At 37.4% G+C, this 19194-nt stretch overlaps 1 protein-coding gene and 1 long non-coding RNA gene across 10 annotated transcripts in view; one reads left to right on the top strand and one right to left on the bottom strand.

The window, feature by feature from the left end:
- LAMA2 (laminin subunit alpha 2) overlaps nucleotides 1-4579 on the top strand; it is a 618419-nt gene extending 613840 nt beyond the window's left edge. For all 7 annotated transcript variants that reach the window (XM_021936880.2, XM_021936881.2, XM_021936883.2 and 4 more), the window contains 3 exons: nucleotides 327-457; nucleotides 2397-2619; nucleotides 4210-4579. In XM_021936880.2, coding sequence (XP_021792572.2) covers nucleotides 327-457; nucleotides 2397-2619; nucleotides 4210-4367 — 512 coding nt within the window. In that variant the 3' untranslated portion in view covers nucleotides 4368-4579. The remainder of the gene's footprint in view (nucleotides 1-326; nucleotides 458-2396; nucleotides 2620-4209) is intronic.
- The window catches only part of LOC103884038, a 70639-nt gene that overhangs the window by 9401 nt on the left and 42044 nt on the right, over nucleotides 1-19194 (bottom strand). For 2 of the 3 annotated variants that reach the window (XR_002521374.2, XR_002521373.2), the window contains one exon: nucleotides 8707-13479. This is a non-coding gene — a long non-coding RNA (uncharacterized LOC103884038). The remainder of the gene's footprint in view (nucleotides 1-8706; nucleotides 13480-19194) is intronic. The other variant, XR_004184590.1, reaches the window with a different exon arrangement.

Here is a 19194-nt window from a genome sequence, read left to right as displayed (position 1 = left end):
ATTCAAATAATACATATTAAACCGCCATGATGTGCCAGACACTTTAGTAAGCACAGGGATAAAATGGTGAAAAGTATAGACAATGCCCCTGATCTCATAGAACGTACATTCCAGAAGGGAAGGCAGCCCAGAAAAGAAGCAATACTATGGAGTGTGTTACAGGACACAATGGTGGAAGGTAGGCCAGGCAGGATCTGAAACTTACAGCCCTCATTAGAATTAGCTAGCATTTTAATTGAAATCTAATAAAAAGTCATGCATTGCACATGTTTGAATTAACAATCCCCATACTCTAATCCACAATATTTAAAATCTTCATTTTACAGTTGGTGGATTCAAAGTGGGATTGGACCTTCTTGTAGAATTTGAATTCCGCACAACTAGAACGACTGGAGTTCTTCTGGGGATCAGTAGTCAAAAAATGGATGGAATGGGTATTGAAATGATTGATGAAAAGGTGAGTGTCAGCAATCGAAACATTTCTGATTTCTTCATGATATTGTTGATGTGTAGATATCGTTCATGTGTGACGAACTCGAATATTTTGAAGCCTGGCTGTATTCTTTGTTGGGAGAAAGCTAAATTGTATGTTTTCATCCTTCTGGATTATTTCAATTTGTGTATGTTTTCAGCATAACTATTGTGTAGGCCAGTATAAACTTTAAATGCATTAATTCTACAGCAAGCCAATTATGTTGACTAATAATGAACCAAATAGTTTGAGATCTCAAGTTCTTACTGTGTTGCTATGAATACACTCTTATTCTCCTCTTAAGGAACACACAGTCTATGAAACTATTGACTCCAGTGGGAGAAAAGGCAGAGGTGTGGATCATCTAAAATTAGTCTGCCTCTTATAACAGGCTAGGCATCTCTTAGAAGTCAAGGTAGCCAACTGACATATCAGTTTCTCAATTTTTTAAAAGAGCATCCAGATACCATTTCAAAAAACAGCAAATTTATAAAAGTAGTGTGTCAGATTGATAATAATTGATAATCAAATTCTAAACACCTCTCTAAGCCCTGCAGTGAGACAACTTTGCACTATAGGCAGCAGGGAAAAAGAGAAGGCAGAACAAGAAATTTCACAAGTTTTCTATTTGGCTATTAAATAGGAATTGTACTTCAACTCAGTTCACGTTTCCACCCTTAGTGTTGCCTCCCAAGAAGAAAAATCACATAGTGACCTAAACTATTTTTTTCTTGCTTTCTTCCTCCTTCCGCTCAATTTTCAAACTGTCCTCAAACAAAAGTAATACAGGAAAAAGGATCCACCAGCTTAGAGGTAAAAAAGGGTGAACAAATAAGCAACACTTAATAGTTTTACCAAATTTTCAAAACACACTTTTACTACATCTTTTTCAAGTAAGCTTCATTTCATCAAGTGCTGTTAAGGGCAGTTACCATCAATATGTCACTATCATGTGCATTTCTCACCAAGCTCCTTTTACATGCAAAAGCTACCCAATATAGTGTGCAATATTGTATGCACCCAATATAGTATGCAATATATATGCAAACTCCACCCAATATAGTAAACATTTCAGTAATAATTACATCACTAGAGTTTACAAACTTTTCACCTATTTACTTGCCTTTTTAATCTTTTTTTAAGACTTCATTTCTTTTACCTTGTCAAATGTGTTGCCAAACTGACTAATGTTTTTAATGTTTCAATATGTTTCATTTCTTCACCAGCTTCAAAAGAATTCTGTCATCTCAAATTTCAGGGGCCTTTCCACATTACTAAAAACAGATTTTTCTCATTTAGACCAGAACTTCTAATCTAAGTTCTTCATTGTTAGGAATTTAACTGGCCTTCTGGCTCAGGTCTTTGGCACCTGTGACATGAAACGGGCTCCAAAATATAATTTATGTAACTCTTAATCTTGTATATAAAATGAAATCCATGAAAGAAAAAACATAATTAAAACATCAAAAGTTTAAAATTTAAAAAATCCTTTACTTTGAATTTGTAAACCAAATAAATAGTCACTTTAAACAATATCTTTTAAGAAAATTTTATAAGGTTCAGTAAGAATTCTCACATTCTACAAAGATCTGAGGTAGAATTTTTCCCTGTGTACACTAGGTCCTTTTCTTGTCACCTGGCCTCAAATTTTTCTGAAAGCAGAATTATTACCAGCTTTATGTATCTTGCCTATTAACTCCCAACAATGCCCCAAAGCAAAGAACATAATTTGTGGCTCCTGGTGATTAGATTTATACTTTAATTTCTATCAAGTTTTAAAATTTTTTTCAATATGCCCAGTTACATCCAGTTCAAATGATTCTGGCCGACGTCTTTCCTAGAGACCTGATCATTTTTATGTGTGAAACATCATGATACTTCTTTAATAAAACCATCTGTGACTGTTCTATTTCCTGCTTTCCAGCTGATGTTTCATGTGGACAATGGCGCCGGCAGATTCACTGCTGTCTACGATGCTGGGGTTCCAGGGCATTTGTGTGATGGACAATGGCATAAAGTCACTGCCAACAAGATCAAACACCGCATCGAGCTCACAGTCGATGGGAACCAGGTGGAAGCCCAAAGCCTAAACCCAGCATCTACATCAGCTGACACAAATGACCCTGTGTTTGTTGGAGGCTTCCCAGGTGAGTGTTGGCTACCCCAGCAAGAATGTCTTTGCTCTCTTATGTTAGTGGTTTTGAAATCATTTATATTTACATGTGTCTAAGAATGTGTGCTTATGTGTACTTGCTTCCTAGCTTTAGAATCTGCTCCTATAAATAGCACCTTACCTAAAATTTCCAGTGTGTAAAATGAACATATTATATAAACCACATGGGACTGAACTTTTCATGAGAGCCCCCAAAGTTTCATTTGTGGAGAGATTGAAGCTAGAGGAAATGAATTTGGCTTATAAAAGATATGAGGCATTTAACAGCAATTGGAGCCAAACTTGGTGTTCTTACTGATTTTTTTAAAATTAATATACCAGAGGAATCATAAAATGTTATGGAACTTATTTCCTCAAGTTCTGGAAATCATTGGGTTAAATGTAGCTAATTTCCCCCTTATGTTATTATAGAGTTTATATTTATATTACAAAGAAACCCAAGCAATAAATCCTCATTCAAAATCCTTCTCTAGCACATTAAACATAGCATGTGAACTGCAGAGATTTACCTAAAGTGCCCATAAACAAGAGTGGCCAACTTGATGAGAAGTAAGCCAAGTGGCTCTTAATAAGTACTGTAATAGCATAGCCTCCTGGAATGGTCTTTCATCATTTTGTCGAGAGGAACTTTTGTCCCTGTTTACATAAAGCTCCTTTGCTTAATGAAACAAGCAAAATGTATATTCAGCAATTGTTGACAGAGCAACGTTGACAGAAATGCAATGGGGGCCCAACGACAGCTCCTCTTTCCAAAGTGCCTTCTGGGCTTTAAAAAGATCTTTTGCTTCAATCAGGATACATTCCAAGACATTACGAAGGAGGTAATGTACTTCTCCATTCAGTCTATGAAATGGGATCCTGATTAACACCTAGTAGGCCTGCTGAAACAAGCACCTCCATAATAAGTAAGAGGAAGATTCTGCATGAATTTCCAAACTACTTAACCTTTAGGGATTTATTTTTACAATGTAAGAAAGTGATAAAGTCACCTTCAAAAAGTTCTAAGTCAGTACTTAAAAGTATTTGATCAATTGCTTTGTTTCATGAACTAACATTTTACGATTTTAATTCACAACTGTAAATTTGTTCATCCCAAACCACTTTATTTCATATCTTAAGATGTATAATTCTAGATGTTTTCAGATTTTATAATATATAACTATTAAAAAGTTGAGGCTGGGCATGGTGGCTCATGCCTGTAATCCCAACACTGGAATTACACTTTGGGCTGAGATGGGCAGATCTCTTGAGCCCAGGAGTTGGAGAGTAGCCTGGGCAACACAGCGAAGGGAGGATCGCTGGAGCCCAGGAGGTTTAGGCTGCAGTAAGCCTTGATTGCACCACTGCACTCCAGCCTAGGCAACAGAGCAAGAACCTGTCTCAAAAAAAATTTCAGTTGATCTTTCTTCACAATTCTATTAGTAAGGCTAAAAACAAAACCACTAACTTTGCATAAAACAGCATTCCAATTTAATCTCAAGCTAACAGGTGACTTTGAAACATGCTTTTAATATTTGGCGCAGGAGCATTTCAAAGCTGAGCCCTCTTGCGTTGCCTTTTTCAGATGACCTCAAGCAGTTTGGCCTGACCACCAGCATTCCGTTCCGAGGTTGCGTCAGATCCCTGAAGCTCACCAAAGGCACAGGCAAGCCACTGGAAGTTAATTTTGCCAAGGCCCTGGAACTGAGGGGCGTTCAACCTGTATCATGCCCAGCCAACTAATAAAAATAAGTATAACCCCAGGAAGGGTCTGTCAAAACAAGCATATGAAGTAAAACAAATATATTTTACCTATATATGTTAATTAAACTAATTTGTGCATGTATATAGAATTCTTTCTGTATTCAGATGGTGCTAATTCAGACTACAGACTGAATTTTAATTCAAGTTCTTTCTCAAGTCTATAAATATTAAACTAATTATTTCATTCTAAATAATTGCCTGTTTTGTGTGATTTTAAGGATAAAAGGAAACTGGCCATAAATTGTTGAATTTGCAACATGCACTCCAGTCATCTCAAGGAAAGAGTTCAGATGTAATTTATGAAGGCAATTTTTTTTAACTTAGTCCTATTAATACTTTTATCATCCTTTACCATGTATGTCAGCTTTGGCCTTCTGTGCAAGTCACTGACAGCAAGGGAATTTGGCTGTGTGATTGGGAGGAAATCAGTTCTCTTACTCTGTTTATGAAAGAATTAGCAAATCATTTTCCTGACCCAAGTTCATGATTAGAGAGTTTAACTAGCCATATGAGAGAATAGCTTTTTATGCTGAAGGTAGAGGGTATAGATCAGATTCAGGCCAGAAAGCTTAATTATTTGATTTTCTTATTGATAATGATTTTTGGGCTTTGGGGAGATGCCAGAACCAAGCTTATGAATGACAACTAAGCACACATTTGATACTATGGGACTAAGATTTGGGACTCTCTAAGCCTACAGTGAATATCACAATTTACACCTAGGTGGAGAGGAATAATGCTGAAATGCATTTCTACTTATCAGGAAACAATAAACCAGAAACTTAAAAGGCATGCTTCATTGAGTCTTTTGGAGTTGTAATTTGACCGAACAAATTCATTTTCTAAAAAAGTTCTGTGTTTTGTTCTCCTTTTACCCATGATTTCAGTCATCTTCAAAGAGCTCTGTGAGAAGACTGGCCTTGATTTCATTCACCAGCTTAAAAAGGAAACGTTTCATTTGCCATCTTTAGTAGACAATGGTTGCAGTCTAATAATTCAGAACATGTAAAGAACAGGAAACTTTCTTCTCCTATTTTAGCAAAAATTTTAGCAAAAAAGAATAATCCTCTCTGACAATGTTATCCACTAGGGGAAGGAAGGTGCTGTTTCCAATCGAGGTGATGACTGACATATTCACTATTTCACCACCGTCCAGTTGCTCAATACAATTTGTACACACAACTTCATTCTAGAGAAGCAATTCTCAACCTTGGCTCAGTGTTTTAGAAAAGTGCCTATGTTTTAGAAAAGGGCCTAGGGAGTTTTTAAAAATCTGGTACCTGGTCCAGTGATTCTGATTTTGTCTAGGACACAGCCAGAGCATAAGGACTTTTTTTTTTTTTTTTTTTTTTTTTTTTTTTTTTTTTTTTTGAGACAGAGTCTCATGTTGTCACCCAGGCTGGAGTGCAATGGCACCATCTTGGCTCACTGCAGCCTCAATGTCCCCGGTTCAAGTGATCCTCCTGCCTCACTCCCCAAGTAGCTGGGACTACAGGTGCACATCACCATGCCCAACTAATTTTTATATTTTTAGTAGAGATGGGGTTTCACCATGTTGCCCTCTTGAACTCCTGAGCTCAAGCAATCTGCCTGCCTCAGCCTCCCAAAGTGCTAGGATTACTGGTGTGAACCACTGTGCCCAGTCAAGCATGAGGATTTTAAAAAACATTCCCAGTCAACTCTAATGTGTTGTCAAGGATAAGAACCACTATTCTAAAAAGAAACATTATCCTCCATGCCAACAAAGAGTTTCATAGTCATTCGAGAACCCTACTATTAGCTTTGTCTTGACCATTTCCACACCTATTAAAAAAATAATATAGGCCAGGTGCAGTAGCTCACACCTGTAAACCCAGCACTTTGGGAGGCCGAGGCAGGAGGATCACTGGAACCCAGAAGTTTGAGACCAGCCTGGGCAACATAGAGAGACCCTGCCTCTACCAAAAATCTAAAAATTAGCCAGGCATAGCGGCATGCACCTATAATCCTAGCTACTCCAGGAGGCTGATGCAGGAGGATTGCTTGAGCCTGGGAAGTCAAAGCTGCAGTGAGCTGGTGATCAAACCACTGCACTCCAGCCGGAGCAACAGAGCAAGACTCTGTCTCAAATGAAAGAGATATCTTTTTATATCAAATATTGAATCTAGTGAATTTAATATATAAAACATTGAATCTAGTGAATATCTTTTAACCAAACTTTAAGAAATAAAACTTTTGAAAACCAATGTGTTTTAAAAGTGGAAACATACATCTGCACTAAACACTGACATGACTTTGGGGGCTTAATCTGGACACTGAGTGGGATAAACGGGAATAAAGATGTTGGGTTCCTTAGATCAAAAGCTAAAGCCTTTCTTTCTTGAGTCTTGCACAGAAAGATATGTAACAAAATGGAAAGCAAAGGTACTTAAACTGGCACTCCTATCAGAATAAAATCCTGCTTCAGTCAATTTGTAGGTAGAGGCCTTAGAATGATAGAATTGGAAGTGAATTGAGATCAGCGAATACAGTGATTCTCAAGTCTAGCTAGATATTAAAATTGCCTTGGGTGCTTAAAAAATCTACATTTGGGCTGGGCACTGTAGCTCATGCCTGTAATCCCAACACTCTGGGAGGCCAAGGCAGGAAGATTGCTTAAGCCCAAAAGTTTGAGACCAGCCTGAACCACATAGTGGGACGTTATCTCTACAAAAAAAAAAAAAAAAAAAAAAAAAATTAGCTGGGAGTGGTGGTCCTTGCCTGTGGTCCCGGCTACTTGGGAAGCTGAGGTGGGAGGTTCACTTGAGCAGGGCAGGTTGATACTGCAGTGAGCCAGTGATTGTGACAGTATGCTGCAGCCTGGGCAACAAAGCAATACCCTGTCTCGAAAAAGAAAAACAAAATTGGCATCTGGGTGTCACCCCAGCCCAATTAAACTATAATCTCTGGGTAGGGCCCAGGCATTGGCATTTTCTAAAAATCCCCACTTGATTCAAATGTGAAACCAAGACTGAAAACCCCTGGGCTCCTGTCACCTCCACATTTTATGGGGAGGAATTAGAAAACCCAAGGATATTTTGATAGCTGTGCTCAAAGTCCAGCCTTAGTAAAGTTTCCCAGTGTAGTCCAGACAGTTGCATCTGGATCCAAGCAGAATTCACTGAATTAGGTTTAGGCAAAACTTATCCCATACAACATTCATACTCCAGAGTGACCCATGAATTTGGATAACCAAAAATTGTCCAAATTTTAAGATCAGAAATAAGGACATTTTGGTTGGGCACAGTGGCTCATGCCTGTAATCACAGCACTTTGAAATGCTGAAGCAGGTGGATCACCTGAGTCAGGAGTTCGAGACCAGCCTGGTCAACATGGTGAAACCCCATCTCTACTAACAATACAAAAATTAGCTAGGCGTGGTGGGGCACCTGTAGTCCCAGCTACTCGGGAGGCTGAGGCAGGAGAATTGCTTGAACCCAAGAGGCGGAGGTTGCAGTGAGCCAAGATCATGCCACTGCACTCCAGCCTGGGTATCAGAGTGAGACTCCATCTCAAAAATAAATAAATAATAAATAAGGACATTTTATGAAAGAGAAAAGTTTCTTCTCTAGTATTTTTAATTAATTTCTGATCTCAAAAATCAAATTAATACTTATCCCAAAACCAGATAAAATATTTTCTCCACTCAACCTTGTCCCCTCAATGATTTCCTCTCCTCCTACCACCCACAGCAATTATGAAGAAAGCAGAAGACTTTTCATTTATTTTCCAAACACCCACTCCTACCAGGTTGTCAGCCTTCTTCTTTAAAAAGGTGCTTTGCACTTTAGGAGAAAAACATTTGTGAGGGGACTTTTATTGAAGTTACCATGGTGAACACCACCGACTAAAGAACAGAGCAGATTTCAGCCCCAAAGCACCAGAACACTGACAGACACTTAAGGCTTCAATTAGCGCTTTAAAAAAATCATCACTATTTTCTCCTACTCTGATTTAACCTATTGTCCCCAACTACAGAACTCTTCTAGATTTCCTACTTACTGACAGAGGAAAAAAGGACTTTGACAAATTGAAATTCTCTTGATGTTATATGAATTATTTGCTGAGTTATTTGGTGTACAATATAATCTGTGATTAACATGAAAACAAAACACAATACCATAATCCATTTTTGCAAGCCCTGAGTATACTCTTTTTTACTACCACTTGCAAAGGATGTGACTCAACTGCTAATGCCACTTTTTAATCTCATGTTAATGTCTTTTAATCTCAGTTAAATTAAGAGAGATATAAAAACATACGCACTTTATTCCTTTGCTCAACTGAGATTAATACATACCTCACACCCAAAGTGTACCTAGAGGGAAGCGATGCCCCGGGCTGGACCCTAGGTTCCAACATGATTTCGGAATCTTGGCACGCAGGGTGGTGGCTCAGACTCATTCTTCAGCCTTTATGCCAGTTACCTAAGTGAGCATGATGTTTGTGCCCATTATTGATATGAGGGTGTCATTGGCTGAACTGTGTCCCCACAAAATTCATGTGTCAATGTTCTAAACCAGAGTACTTCAAAAAGTGACTCTATTTGGAGATAGAACCTTTAAAGGAATAATTAAGGTGAAATGAGGTCACTTGGATGGGCCCCGATTCAATATGACTGATGTAAGAATTTGAGAAGAGATTAGGCCACAGATAGGCATAGAGAGAAAACCACGTGAAGATGAAGAGAGAAGACTGCCATCCGCAAGCCAAAGAGAGAAGCCTCCAGAAGAAACTGACCTTTCCAATACCTTGATCTCAAACTTCTCCAGAATTGTGAAAAAATAAATTTCCATTGTTTATGCCACCCAGTCTGTGTTACTTAGTAATGGTGGCTCTAGAAAACTAATATGGAATGTTTCTTCACTAAAAATAATATTTAAAAAATTTAAAGTATCAGCACATTTCAGGTTCTCTGAAGAGTGACATATATATCATAGAAATCCATTATTTTGGACAGTGACCATTATCACTTATGTAATGATTAGAAAAAGTTTGAGAATAAGAAAAGCACATTCATAACATACTTAAGAAAGTTGTTTTATATATTCTTGGGGATATTAGAAATAGCTACATTCAGTTATAAGTCAGAATTAATACTTTTTGAACGTTTTGGTAGAATGGGCTCTCTTGAGAGCTAGTTTTGTATCTTTAGGTTTGAAGAACTGCTCATTCACCCTTGGACAAATTAAGGCCCTGTTTTATTTAGAAAAGTTATCTCCCGGAAGCGCTACACTTCTGCAGGAACATACCTAGAGATAGAAAAGGTGGTAGCAGTAGAAGAAGTGAGAAGTAATTAGACACTGATTTATTTTGAAGGTTGGGTTAGGCTATTTTTGCATCACTATAAAGAAATATATGAGGCTGGGTAATTTATAAAGGAAAGAGGTTTAATTGGCTCACAGTTCTGACGCTAAAGGAAAGAGGTTTAATTGACTCACAAGAAGCATGGTGCCAACATCCGCTTGGCTTCTGCTAAGGGCTTCGGGAAGCTTACAATCACGATGTAAGGCAACAGGAAGTCAGCCCATCACATGGCGAGAATGGGGGCAAGAGAGAGAGAAGGGGGAGGTCTCAGACTCTTATTAAACAACCAGATCTCCATGAACTAACTGAGCAAGAGCTCACTTATCACCAAGGGGGTGGTGCTAAACCATGCATGATGGATCTGCCCCCATGATCCAATCACTTACCATGAGTCCCCACCTTCAACACTGCAAATCACATTTCAACATGAGATTTAAAGGGGACAAACGTCCAAACCATATCAAAGGTGGACTAGTGCTTCCTGAAGGATTGCCTATGGAGTGTGACAAAATAAGGTATTGATAATTTGTGGTCATCTGGAAGGACAGAGTAGGTATTACTGGGGGATGTGAGTGGAGTAGGCTTTTTGTGGAAAACATAACACAGAATTTAGTTTTAGACATGTTTAATTTAAACTACCCAGTAGTCATCTAAGTGCATCATGCCACAGGCAGTTGAACATAAGGGTCTGCAGTTCAAGGAAAAGATCTGAACTACAGATATAAATATGGGAATCATGAGAATATTGATGTTACTTATAACCACAAGACTGAGCGACATCACTAAGGGAGTGAGTATAGAGGAAGGACTATGGACACACTCCCACATTAAGAGTATTAAGAGTATGAGCATCAGAAACATTATTCAGAACTTAGAAATAGGCAAAATAAATTTCTGGATATTCTTTCAGTGCAGTACTTACTGGGCTTGTCTTTCTATCAACTGGTCTGTTTTACAACTCCACATAGGCAAAGGTTAACTTGTAGGTTTTTGTCTAGTAGGGATGCAAATAAGTTCTGTCTGGTGGAGAGATAACCCTAAAGGTAACAGTTTTATATCTGAGAAATCTTATCCTAATATTCTTTTATGAAATGTGTGTGTGTGAGAGAGTGTGTGTGTGTGTGCACGTATGTGTGTGTAGCTTCTCAAATTCTTATACCAGTTTTAACATTTTATTGGTTCCCTCATGGATTAAGTTAAATAAAATCTTTGACATGAGTTCACACTATCTTTGCCTGAGAGCCATAAATTTTTTAACTTTGAAAACTGGGAAAAAGGGAAAAGGTGTAACCAGCTGAATTTTCCCAGGTTAATTGAAAACTAAAAGCCAGTTCACACAATGTGTTTACTTGTGATTGAATTTTCTCAACACCCCGACCTTATGTTTCCACTGCTACATTTCTTATGAAGTAAATAGTAAGTTTAAAAGTTACTTTTATGCTAAGGAGGGAAAAAAGGCTTAAGAGAAGAATTTTGGCTTTTTATTTCACTTTTATGGGCAATTACATTCTCCTGTTAGCCTCAGCTTCTAGACACAAACACACACACACACACACACACACACACGTACACACCCAGTCTTATCTGTTTAATAATGTTGGAGCCAAGAACAGATTATCTGAAGCCAAATACACCACTGATTTTTATATTTCTTTACAGAAGTCAAACTCTTGAATAATAATAAAGGATTGAAAAAACATAGAATTTTTAAATCATTTTGTTACTTTTGAATTACATAGGACAAAACAATAGTTTTAAGTAAAAAAATTATGTCAGCATATTATTTAAGATCACTTTATGTAATTAATTTGTATAATATTTAAAGTCTATTATCTTACATGTAACTTAAATAAAATTATTGACTTTAACATCACAAAAGAAATATCTGAACAGACTTTCACTGAATTTGGAGAACGTGTTTTGGATTGACTTAATTAAAATGCAAACTACGCAACATTACAGAATTCACTGGAGCACCCTGATGGGCACCTCAGGGAGATGGGCAATCATCCCTGAAACTGAAGTATCCACATTAGAAACTGTTAACTGTTTATGGAGGAAAATACACCATACATATTAACACATGGTGAACAGAAAAGAAACACAATATCAAGTACGAGTTCCAAATCAAAATTCACCAAGCAGATGCTACAAATTTTAGGTGCTGATGAGTCATTGTGCTATATTTTGCATGGGCAACTCTATAGAGTGTGTTCCAGGGTTAGAACCACCAAGGACTTATTTAAATAAATAAATGAAGGTTCATACATCTTTCAAGAGGTGTAGAATAGGCCAATTAACTTCTTTGTACATAAACAGATGGAGATGGAGTACAGAAGGGTAGAAGGATGGCAGGGAGCGGTAGAAAGAAAGAGAGATTTAGGCTTTTCCCATTTTAAAGGTGATAGTCCCTTTCATTTAAATATGTAAATAAAAGAAAATGTATTTATAAATTTCTTTCGTTTGGTCTTATACCAAATGCATATTAATATTTTCATTGACATTTTAACAATGTGTTGTGGAATCAAAAATGGACCAAAACTAACTTTATGATCTGATGTTTGTAATTCTTACATTTTTATACCTTAAAATATCAATTGGATTATTTAGATACTCTTCATTTTTTTGATTCTTAATGATAATTAAAAAGTTTACACTACCATGTGTAGACGATTCTCCAGAATAACACATTGTTGCTATGAATAGTTTAGTCCCAGTAAATAAAATGTAAATTGAATATAATTTAACATTTCATTTTCTTTTATAAATTGGTTTTTAATGTATTAGTGGTAATCATGCTGCCTCATATAACGAGATAAATGTAAATTATGGATCTGGTGAGGCAGATGAATATAAATTATGGATCTGGTGAGGCAGATGAATATAAATTATGGATCTGGTGAGGCAGATGTGCAGAAATTACTTCATAACAGTCAAAACAATCAAGGTGTTCAGCATCACTGTGTTGGGTAGTTAACAAAATGAGTAACTGAATCATAAAATTTATCTGGTTTTCATTAATTGGCATGCATACTCACTTGATGTGCTCCAGCGGGCTCTAAACAGTGCAGCTATTAAGTGGAAACTTTTAATACTTTTATTTTGTATAATGCTCTTTTAAATGGAAATAGAAATATTTGCCATTTTTGCCTTATAAAGACAAGAATTCTCTTGAGCACAATCATAAACCCTAGATGTACAATATCACTAGTGAGAAAGTACAGTTTAGCAATAATTTTCAAATGGTATGTTGAGACATGTCAGTGGGTCATAAGATCAAATTACAGGTTTGTAAAAGAGCAACTTTTATAACAGAGTAGGATGGAAGGAAATGAATAGAATAGAACACAGTAACAACACCAAAGTGCACTGTACAGAGGAAGCATTGTTTCGTGAAATTTGTCTTCTGTATGTTTCTGTGAGTATACACACTGGGTCATAATATCAAATGTATTTGTTTCTGTGGATTATAATTTTTAAAAGTTGAAGTAGAGGATATCAGAAAATATGGGAAAATAAAATGGGGGAAAATGAAAGGGATCAATAAGGAAATTATTTCTTTGGGGAAATTAGAATAATAAATTTGTAAAATGTATATACTAACCAATAAAATTGGCTTAGTAATGTAATATAGACCGTCAAGCTGTACTCTCAAACCTCACTGGGGTGTTCCATTAAAAACTGTAGCTTAATGAAGACTCCGCAATTGTGATGGCTCTGACTCTACCGGATAGCAAGGGCTTCAGTTGAATCCGAAAACTTGTCACTGAAAAGAACAGAAAAAATGTGGTAACAATAAAGAAGAGTCATGGGAGAACAAAGTTATTGAAGGAATAATGTAACAGGAATATAATGGAAACTAAAGACAACCAGATCCAGCACAGTAAAACTAGGATTTCTCTTTTTGAATTAAAACATTGCCAAAATCTCATTTCCTCAGCAGACTCTGAAGAGTAGAGCCCCCATAAAAGAATTTTTTAAAAGGCAAATAAAATACAAAGAAAGATTTGTTCAGATCAGACTTTAGGTTAAGAATAAACCATTTCTTAAGATCCATTTGTAAAAATCAATTCAGACATAAACTAACAAAAATGTGTGCAGCAATTGTAGTAGCTCATGCATAATTATAATACTGGATAAAATAATATACTATTTTGTATGGGTTCTTAAAAAAATCCTTTTTAAGGTAAAAGAAAGGTACATTTATTGAATGTATTGCACTGCAGAAGACAACTGCCTGAAATCTATTCTCTTTACTTCCGGAAAGAGTTCCTTACATTTTCTTAGGGACGTATTCCTTTCACCATCCCTATGCCAGAACTGGGTGCTACCCATTCAATAAGTGAATTCCATTCCGCTTCCTGCCTACAATGCTTGAGATGATAAGGAATCTAATCAGAGCCAGTGAGTTTTTAGTAAGGCTTATTTGAAATGATGCACCCCTCTCCTGAGCTAAAGCGTAGTGTGCATAAGGGTGTGATAGTTGCAACTGTTGTATCTGATTTGCTACTAAGTAGGGACAGCCCAGATCTGCCAAGCGACCAAGGGATGCATCCTGAGGATGAAGATGACATTGCAAAAGGCAGAATGGAGAAACTACATCTCCGGTAAGACCTCATCTGAACCCTGTCATAACTCTGCCCTTTTCACCTATGTGCACTAGAATAGTTACTTTGTTGTTAAAGCCAATATTGGAGTTTCCTCTCATCTGCAATATTCGGTTCTAATGGATAGATTTGCGAGCCATGTGCCAGACCCTGTACTCTGCTTAACAGACACAGTTTCCTAGTAAATGCCCTCAACAGTCCTTTGTGACAGCACTGTTGTCATCCCCATTTTAGATATGAAAAAATAGAGGCTTAAAACAATTAAGTGACTTGCCCTAAGTCACCAAGCCAGAAGGTCCTGAAACCATACATTTTAAATTTAAAACATTCTCATTAGGTTCAATACGTTCCAAAAGTAAAATCTTATATTACTTTTCTAACATTTCAATTATTTTAAACACTAGAACTTGCAGGATACAGGTTAAGTAGTGATTGGGAGCCCAGTGCTGTTCTCATTGAGAAGAGAGGTAAACGACGTTCCTGACCTTTCTTTCCACATACGTTCAGTTAAATCCTAAAACATACAGGCACTCTTGAGACAAGAAGTATATCTTGTCCACAGTTCTTTAGTTTGTAAGCAAAATCTTCAAACCAGCCAAAGCAACACAAGTGTGTGTATTATCAAAATATCAGGATTTTTCGTGGAACCCAAAGGAAAAACAGAGAAGCCTGAGATCGTAAGGACATGCAATCAAGGACTGAAACTATCAGGGCTCGTGGCAGCTATTCTGCCTCCATCTTTGCTTCCTTCCCACTGTGTTTCTGCTTCAGTCTTCTCTCTCTCCAGATGGGATGCCCGGCTTTGGCTTCATGGAAATAGACAACCTCTGATTCTAACAGTTATTTTCAAGGGGCCTATGGAGAAGAACCAGCTGCTCTTTATTCAAATTTTAAATTCCCTAAGAAGGAAGCATGACTGGCTGGACATGAATCAAGTGTTGACCTCTTGTGAACCAAGTGCTATTGCAGGATCAGGTGGTGCGAATAACCACTCTCAAGTGGCTGAGAGGTGAGGTGATCCTAGAGAGGAGGAGATTGGCTACACCGAAATCCAAAAACTGTTTGACTATAGGATTAGCAGTAAAACAAACCAAGACAAAGTCAGAGCTAAATTCAGGATGCATAGAAGTTCAGGGGAGAAGGAATTCTGTGGGGCTGTCAGGTGAGGGTTTGAGTGCCCAGGGAAACTTGAACTTGGTCGTTAAGAGATTTAGGAAGAAGAAGGGAAGGTAATCCAAATAGGGAAATCTGAAACCTGAACAACAGAACGTGATCTGATGAATGAATGAAAGAATCGTTTTTTAAATAAAATATGTAACAACAGAAACAGTCATTGAAGAAAAAATGAACTGACATGTTGAAAGTAGAGCTTTTTTGATATCCCTAAAGAGGTAGTAAGAATTATGTGGTGTCTCTTCAAATTCTTCCAAAAAGACAGACAATAAATGAATTTCTCGACTAAGTGTGGTTTTGAAGTGAAAGCTTTATCACCACAACTAAAAAATATTAGTCATTGATTAAATGATAATGAGTTTTTAAAATCTTTCTTCTTTCTTCCCCTGCTTCTAAACAACCCCATCTGCCTGATAAATCGATATAAATTGCTCCATAATTTAAAGGCTTAGTGTTTACTCAGAATATTTGGTTTGTGTGTCTATTGCAGTCCACATAGTGCAAATATGAAAAAAATATCTAATTTTCTTAATGGAAAGTCTATAATTGATTCAATCTAATGTAGTTCTGAAAGATTAATAAAGCTACTTCTCCTCATGGCAATAAGACAAACATTAAACAAAAACTTCTCTGAGGAGTGAATGGCAACCCCAGCGACCTCCTTCTCATGATCTGCAAACACTTTATAAACACATCCAAGTGGGATGTGACGGCTGGATCCACTGTCATCTCTCCTGAACTAAACTAGATTGCTTTCCCACTCAAGTGGAATAAAAATGTAAAACTCAAATAATGACCTTTATTTATGCTTTCTAGATCAAACAGGATTCTCAGAAACGATTTTTCAATTAATTCTAAAACAAGGTTATTAATATTAGTAGCTTGATAAATTATAAAATGCCTCTTGCTTTTCCTCTGTCTTCTCCCTTTTTCTTTGCCTTTCCATTATGTCACTCTCTTGTTTTAAAAAAAAAAAAAATCTAATCTTGGTGAATGCCTGATTGAGATCAATAGACATGGCTATGAAAAATGAGAACAAGAAAAGTTATCTCTCATCTTTCATCTGGCACCTAAGTTTGAGAGCCTCCTATATGTAATGCACTGATTAGGTGCTGGAGACACAATGTTGAATAATTAAGACAGAATCCCTTGTCTCTTCTCTTCCTCTGGGATAGGCAGGTAAGTCGAGCAGTAAATAAAATAAAACTTTGTTGGGAGTACTATAAAGGAAACAAGGGACTAAAACAGAGAGAAATGGGGAAACCAACTTTAGAATGTATGCTCAGGAAAGCCTTTTCTCATTTTAGGTGATACCTAAATAGTATCTCATTTTAGACATCATTTGGGTGATACCTAAAATGAGAAGAAGCCAAGTATCTGAAAAGCATGTTCATGCGTTTGGGCAAGGCAGGGTGTCACCCCTCAGTAGGCAGTTTGAGCAGAATTAGAACACAGAGACTCCAAGCTGGGACAGGATAGATGTCTTCTAGGAAGCGGAAGAAGATCAGTGTGGCCAGAGGTTAACAAGCCAGTGGAAGGATGGCATGAACTGAGTTGGACAGAGGTTCAGGACCACATCATGCAGGGTTTTATGCGTTATGGGGATGAATTTGAGTATTGGTTTTAAGAGTAGTGAGAAGCCACTGAAAAGCTTTAATCACAGGGCCTGATTCAGTTTCTTTTGCTGCTACCTGAATACAGGATTGGAAGGGCACGAGAGCAAAAGCAGAAAGACCCCCAAAGTAATTGTGGCAAAAAGGTGATAGTGGCCTGGACTACGGTGTGTTTGCAGAAACATAGAGAAAAGGATACATTAAAGAATATTTGAAGACAGAGCTAGACTTAAGATGGATTGGGTGCAGGAGAGGTATCTGAGGAATAGGCAAGGAAGATTTCAAGGACAACTTTTAGATTTCGGGACTTGAAAGATCATGCAGATGATGACGATATTATTTATAAGACTAAGGAAAACTAGGGAGATGAGAGGAGAGTAACTATAGGATGCTTTGTCTACAGAAAATCCAGGCTTAATGGGCTTTAAATCTTATGAAAATGTGTCATCTAACATAACTAAGAGGTACACAGTAGGGCAGGATCCAAGTCCTGGACTTTAGGGTTCTGAGTCCGCTGCTCTGTGGTTCTCTTAACTCTGCCCTGTTCCTTATGGGTCTATCCTCAGGCACAACAGCCGCAACAGTTTCCAGTATCAGTACATTTTTAGACAGAAGTGGCCATCTTGACCACTCTATGCTTCCTACAAGTGAAGAAAGATTTTCTAAAAGTTTTACAGAAGTCTGTACTCAGTTCTTATCGGCAGAATATAACTGCCCCCAACCAACAGTATGCAGGAAAAAGGAGATCTTCATATTTTCTAGTATCAATAAGGATATTTTTCCCAAACTAAAGATAGAATTCTCTTCCCAAAATATGTTAGGAAATTGCAAATAATAAGATAAAATCAGGATTTAGGTATTTACCCTAATGTATTGAAAATGTATGCCCACTCAAAAACCTGCACACAGATGTTTATAGCAGTATTATTAATAATTGCCAAAAATTGAGAGCATCCAAGATGTCCTTCAATAGGTGAATGGATAAACAAACAGTGGCATATCCGTATAATGCAATATTATTCAGTGATAAAAAGAAATAAGCTATCATGTAATGAGAATACATGGAGGAAACCTAAACGTACATTTCTCCTCTTTTTAACTATCTAACTTAAAATGTGATACAGGCTTCGAAGTGAAAGAAGCCATTCTGAAAAGACAACATACTGTATGATTTTAACCATATGACATTCTGGAAAAGGGCAAAGCTATAAAGACAGTAAAAGGAACAGTGGTTTCCAAGGGGCCAGAGGGGAGAAAGGGGGAGAAATGAGTAGGCAGAGCACAGAGGATTTTTAGGGCAGTGAAACTATTCTGCATGATACTGTCATGGTGGATACATGATATTATGCATTGGTCAACACCCACTCTGTACAACACAAACAGTGAAACTTAATGTAAACTATGAACTTTGGTTAATCATAATTTATCAATATTGGTTCATCAGTTGTTATAAATGTACTGCGCTAATGTAAGTTAATACTGTAATAGAGGAAACCCTGTAGGGGTTCGCAGTGGAAAGGAGTTTATGGCTTCTGCTCAATTTGTCTGTAAACCTACAATTTTTTCTGAGACAGAGTCTCACTCTGTCACCCATGCTGGAGTGCAGTCATGCAATCTTGGCTCACTGCAACCTCTGCCTCCCAGGTTCAAGTGATTCTCATGCCTCAGCCTTCCTAGTGGTTGGGACTACAGGTGTGTGCCACCACACCTGACTAATTTTTGTACTTTTTGTAGAGACAGAGTTCCACCATGTTGGCCAGGCTGGTCTTGAACTCCTGTCCTCAAGTGATCCATCCACCTTGGTGTGCCAAAGTGCTGAGATTACAAGTATGAGCCACCACGCCCAGTCCCTACAATTACTTTTTTAAAATGGTCTATTAAAATAAAATCAGGACTCTGCCAACCAGAAATACAGGATAAACAGAGCTGCATAGGTGACTAACGATGTCTACAATGGGTGAGGGAAATAACTAGATTCTTTTTAAACATCTTGAATTTGTGATGTGAAGTATCATGTCGAATATGTCAGGTAGGCAGTCAGATGTATGGATCTGACACTCAAAGGATAGGCCTGAGCAAGAGATATGA

Source organism: Papio anubis, chromosome 6, assembly GCF_008728515.1.
Source record: "Papio anubis isolate 15944 chromosome 6, Panubis1.0, whole genome shotgun sequence".
Taxonomy (NCBI): Eukaryota; Metazoa; Chordata; class Mammalia; order Primates; family Cercopithecidae; genus Papio; species Papio anubis.
This window is presented reverse-complemented; position numbering and strand designations above follow the sequence as displayed.